Below are 6,000 nucleotides of genomic sequence, written 5' to 3' on the forward strand. Positions count from 1 at the left end.
TTGAAATCAAATAACTTGCAGGTAAAATTTCTAAGACTTAGTAAGTATCCTATTCCATATCCAACCCATTAGTTTTATGATCTACTCATGATTTTCCTACGGTATCTTCTGTATCAGTTGGCATCCTTTTGTAAGGAATAGATTTCCCTTTTCTACTTACTACTTAAGCATTTATCAATTTAGATCAGAATGGGTTTGTAGACGTTTATTTATCCAGTGAGCTATAATAGAGTATCCCTATTAACTTTGATGTACATATGGTTCCAGAAGGGCCGGTAGAAGACCCCTTAGGCTTGCCGTGTATAATTTTCGTCTATTTCCTATTCCCTTACTTCTGCAGCAGGGTATTTATTAGAGGCCCTTTACTTTTCCTGTCTACTACTTTTCTTTTCCCCAGTGAGCCCTGTTCCTTTGTAAAACCTTAGACTAGATAGTAGTTGTGTTCACTACTATTGGCATATTACTACTTAGTAGTGTCCAACGCTGGGACTTGTGTGTATGTATTTGTGTGTTTAAGAGAGGGAGATACATACTATATACTCATCAGAATTTCTAAATCTACATGTCAATATTAAAGTTGAAGAAATGATACTCTATGTCTTTTCCACCCAGAGTTTTTATCATGAGCATTGAATTTTGTCAATAATTTTTGTATCTAATGAGATGCCCATAGTTCACCTTCAATAAAAGAATACCTCTTAATGTTTGAATTATATTGAGTTTTCTTTACCTTCATTTAAAATTATATATATATATATATATATATATTTATTTTATTTTTTTATTTATTTTTTTTTTTTGGCCAGTCCTGGGCCTTGGACTCAGGACCTGAGCATTGTCCCTGGCTTCTACCCGCTCAAGGCCAGCACTCTGCCACCTGAGCCACAGCGCCCCTTCTGGCCGTTTTCCATATATGTGGTGCTGGGGAATCGAACCGAGAGCTTCATGTGTAGGAGGCAAGTGCTCTTGCCATTAGGCCATATTCCCAGCCCTAAAATTATATTTTTGTTAATTGCATAAATGATGAGTTTAAGTGTGACATTTGCATTCTTGAATACTATATACTCTTGTTTCATTTCTTCCTCCCACTGGTTCCCTCTCCCTTCCAGTAGTCTCTCTTCTACATAAGCTTTGTCAATGTTCAATTGACCTTGCATTTTTGGGAAAAACTCTGTTTGCTCATTGTGTATTCTTTTCATATACAGCATTAAACTTTATTTCCTAACATTTTGTTACGGATTTTTATGTCTCATGAGAGATGTTGCCTTTTCATATTCTTTACTTTTTATAACTTGGTCTGATTTTGATGTTAGAATAAAACTGGTCTTACAAGCTGGAAAGTACCATTTAATAGCTCGCATTCTTAAGGACTTTGTGAGATTGGCTTTGTTTCTTCTATGTAAGTCAGAATTCACCAGTGAAGCCATTTGGGCCATGAATTTTCTTTACAATTTCACTTTTTATAGTAGCTGTATAGCTATTTGTTTCCTTTCTTTTTTAAAATATGTCTGCTTCAACTAGATTTTTAAGTTCTTTGGCATAGGATTTCATGTTTGTATTACCCTCTTACTGTTCAAAGACCTGAAGTATTACCCCTTATATACCCATATCAGATATTTATGTCTTCTTTTTTTTTTTTTTTTTTTTTGGCCAGTCCAGGGCTTGGGCTCAGGGTCTGAGCACTGTCCCTGGCTTCTCTTTGCTCAAGGCTGCCACTTGAGCCACAGCACCACTTCTGGCCTTTTCTATATATGTGATGCTGAGGAATCGAACCTAGGGCTTCATGTATACAAGGCGAGCACTCTTGGCACTAGGCCATATTCCCAGCCCCTCTTAATATTTTCATGATTAGCACAGACAAAGTGTATCAATTCCTTTTACCCATACAGGAAACCATTGTCTTTTGGCTTCCATAATTCCTATTAAGACATCTGTGATAATTCTTAGATTCCTTCTGCATTGTATAAATGCAGTCTCTCCTTGACTTCTTTTTATAGTTTTTTTCTTTCATAATACTTTTTACAAGTTGTTTGTATATTGGTGTTGTTTCTTTTGTGTTCATCTTATTTTGGGATTGGACAAGCATGGATTTTGAATTTATAATTTTCATCAGATTTAGAAAATGTCTGGCCAACATTATCAAAATTTCTCACATTCTCCCCCAGCCCTGCCCTCAGTTTCTGGAACTTCAACTATATGTATGCTCAACCACATAGTAGTCATAATAGTCCTGAGAATAGAACTGAGTTTCTGTGGTTTTTCTTCTTCTACTTTTAGATTTTCTCTTGCTATATTTTTAAGTTTACTTTCTCTAGGAGTTATCCAAATTTGGTGATCCCAGAAACTGGCTGCATCAGGCAGCAAATCTCCTTCCTAAAAGACAGGTTAAAGAGGTGATAGAAGGGTATTCTTAGTAGTGCTTGGAAGATGTCCAGCAACTTTACCTTGTTTGAATAACCAAAAGAAGTGATTCAATTTTTACACCTCTCATGTGCTGCAATTTACACACCATCTTTAGGGCCCACCAGAGTGACTGGGAGGTTTCCTAACTATATGTAAAAGCACTTTACAGATTTCACAGCAATCACAATATTTATTCATTTGTTTACTTAGTGCCAGTACCAGTGCTCTCGCTTGTTTTTTTTAAACTTACAGCTGACAACCCGTCACTTGTGCCTCACCTTCAGTCTACCTTAGTTACTAATTAATTGGAGCCAAAGTCTCTCAGGGATTTTTCTGCCAAGGCTGTGAACTCTGTGATACTGGAGATTTTAGCTTCTTGAGTAGCTAGGATTATAGGTCTGAGCCACAGGAGCCCAGCTATAATTGAAGTTCATCTTTATAACCCTCCAAGGTAGACCAGAGGGGTTGGCCTCCCTGTTTTATAGACTGTAGGTGGCAGTGCCCAGATGTCCTCCCTTCCACACCCAAGCTCAGGCCTTCTCTTTTGACTTTCCACAGATCTTCCCCTGCCCTGTCTGTGTAACTTATAACCACTTATCCTTAACTACTCTGTTGTAATTAAAATTTTCATTTAAAAAAAGGAAAAATCGAATTTGTTTTGCTTTGTCTTCTCTCTGTATTTTTCATGAATTTTGCAGGTCAGTTTTTTCCCAGAAGGGCAAGCCAGAATTGAGCTTTTTACGAGCTTTTACTAGCTCATACATTTGCCTATCAAATCTTTAATTCAAGTGCCAGCCTTTGGCATTTACTGTACTCTCATTAGTAAGTGGCATTTTGATTGTCTCATATGTTTTGATTATCTCATACTAACCAAGCCTATTTGAGAGGGAAGAAGCTCCAGATGTTTTCAGAGGCATCAGAATCTTCATAAATGCTAAAGGAATTGCTACTTTACGCGTATGTTTTAATTAGCATATGTATAAAAGCAAAGTCATGTTCTTAGAAAAGAAGAAAGAAGCCAAGGAATTTGCTTAGATACTTTCATCCCTTTAAGAATATGTTCTGTTTTAGGTACTAGATGTGAAGCTGCCCATGTAGAAGTCTAAAATTTCTGCTCTGGAAACATTTCCATCCTAGGATAGGAAGACAGACAATGGGCATGTCCGGTAGTGTGAGAGGGTGTGGGAAAGGCTGAGCAGCGAGGAGATAGGCTCTGGAGAGGGAAGAGTCAAGGGAAGCCTTCATCACCTTCACTTTTTCTCTACCTTCCGCCAAAGAAATCTGATTTATAGCAGTTTGTTTTTTTTTGGTAATTAATATCTATAGATATTAATTTAACTTTGTGCCCAGTAGGAAACCAACTTGTTCAATGACATTTGTCCAATCATTTTTTTTCCCAGAGGATTTTAAGGACTACTACCTACAAGTCCATGCTTAACTGTTTTGTTTTGTTTACATCACGGTCTACATGTTTTTTTTAAAAGATCTGCATTAACAATTCACAATAGCCAAGATATGGAAACAACCCAGATACCCCACTATAGAAGAATGGATCCAAAAACTGGTGCCTGTACACAATGGGATTCTACACAGCAATTAGAAATGATAAAATAATGGCATTCGCAGGGAAATGGACGGATCTTGAACAAATAATGTTGAGCAAGACAAGCCTAGAACAGAGAACAAAGGCGCATGGTCTCCCTGATATCTGGATGTTGGGGGGGAGGGGAAACCTGAAAGAAGAGATCATGTCTGTAAAATAACAAACATTTTCAAATGGTATTTACATATTTTGGCCAGTGACTTTACACCATGTCCCTAAAACCAAACAATTACTAAATAAACATAAAAATGTCTAGGAGAGTCCTAGCAGAGGACCACAATAGCTCAACAGCTATATACATATATATAAGGTGAGGCTAAGTAAAATGAACTCCAAGGTACGGAAGCAAGAGGATTTTATGGTTGTTATCTTTAATGTAGTATGAATTCCCTATGGCTTATCCCCTGTTGTAACTGTATATGATTCTGGTACACTGGGTATTGTATCTATGTTTATCTGAACTAAGGAAGGGAAAGGGAACATCAGAAGGGTGAGACAAAGAAGGGCAAACCAATGCAATAGCCATACTCATAAGACAATATGTTGGAAAGGAACTATACAACTAGCAGGCTGAGAGGGAGAGAAGGTGAGAGAAAAATGAGGGAGGGTGTAACAAGTATGACAAGAAATGTACTCACTACCTTATTGTGTAACTGAAACCCCTCTGTACCTCACCTTGACAATAAAATTAAATATAAAAAATATCTGCATTAAGGGAAAAATGGGCAAAAACAAATGGTAGAGAAAGACAGTTATTTAAGAATTTATCTCAGCAACTGTCTTCATGCATTTCTTGTAGTTTTATGGGATTTTTTTCCCCCTAAAACCATGGTGTCTGTGCCATAGGTTTGGATGACTTTGTAATTCTTTTGGCCATTGGAAGAACTCTTTGGGAAGGATTCTTTTTGACATTGCAAGAATTGTATTTCTTGCCTAGCTGGCCAGAAGCCTGATACTAGCCTTGGGATGAGGTGACAAGACTGGTGGCACTGGGATCCTTTTCCCCTCCCTTACAGATGTAAACGCACAGCTGCCCACAATCAGACCAAGCCAGCCAGCCTTGCCTTTCTGTTCTAGAAGCTACAGATGGTACTTGGGCTTTCAGGTAACTGTTTTCCTTTCATCTCTAGATGACAACACAAAGACAGAAAAGGGGCAAATGACACGTGACACGGCTCCACACCAGGCCTGACTGCCTCCTGGGTAACTTCAGACTCTGCAAAAGTCTAAAACGCTTCTGCAGTTTAGAAAACCACCAAATGCCAAAGTGTATTTTGAAGAATCAATAGTGGACACTTCATTTCTTTGATCAATCATGGGCCTTTCCCACCTGGAGCCTTTGACAAGGTAGTTTTTTCTTAGGACTTGAAGGTACCTTCAAGGTGGATTTAAGTAATTCGATTTACTTGCCTTCTTCCCCATCCTAGCCTCCCATAACTGTGGGTCGTCGCTGTAGAAAGCCTCAGATTTCAAAATATCAAGAGGAGAAGGCCCATTGGGAAATCTGGGTCACATCTTCAACCTGACCAGGTTGGCCTGTGCCACTTGGGTAAAATCAGCCTGGTGTAGGCCCACAGATGGTGACATAAGCCCTTGATTAATAGTAAGGCTCGGCTGAACCCAGCTTCAACCCATACTTTAAATAATTACCAAAAACTTAACCCTTCTTTCCTCCTTACCAACTTGGCAGCTTCTAATACCTCATGATATTAACATGTGCATTTTATGAATTATAAACATTGCTATGTTTTTTATAATAGATTTGTCCAGTGTGTGTATTATTGTTATTTTTAGAGTGTGAGTATAGGATATGAGGGAATGCTGAAAGTAGGTGCCAAAAAGTAATTAAGTGGGGAATGTGGTAGAAGGCAGTGGGGGCTGTATGCAGACATGTCCTGGGATTCAAGCAGAGTCCTCTACTAGACCTACAGGAGGAATGGGGGGAGTGGCTGCTATTCATTTGGCCTGCCTGTATCACATGGACTCCAACATCA

The 6,000-nt window shown here is 38.5% G+C and overlaps 1 protein-coding gene across 1 annotated transcript in view; it reads left to right on the forward strand.

Annotated features, from left to right (window-relative positions):
• Rnaseh2b (ribonuclease H2 subunit B) overlaps positions 1–5,329 on the forward strand; it is a 50,548-nt gene extending 45,219 nt beyond the window's left edge. The window contains exon 10 of the mRNA XM_048341430.1: positions 5,137–5,329. Coding sequence (XP_048197387.1) covers positions 5,137–5,169 — 33 coding nt within the window. The 3' untranslated portion in view covers positions 5,170–5,329. The remainder of the gene's footprint in view (positions 1–5,136) is intronic.
• The last annotated feature ends 671 nt before the right edge of the window (positions 5,330–6,000 follow it).

The sequence above is a fragment of the Perognathus longimembris genome, chromosome 3 (assembly GCF_023159225.1).
Source record: "Perognathus longimembris pacificus isolate PPM17 chromosome 3, ASM2315922v1, whole genome shotgun sequence".
NCBI lineage: Eukaryota > Metazoa > Chordata > Mammalia > Rodentia > Heteromyidae > Perognathus > Perognathus longimembris.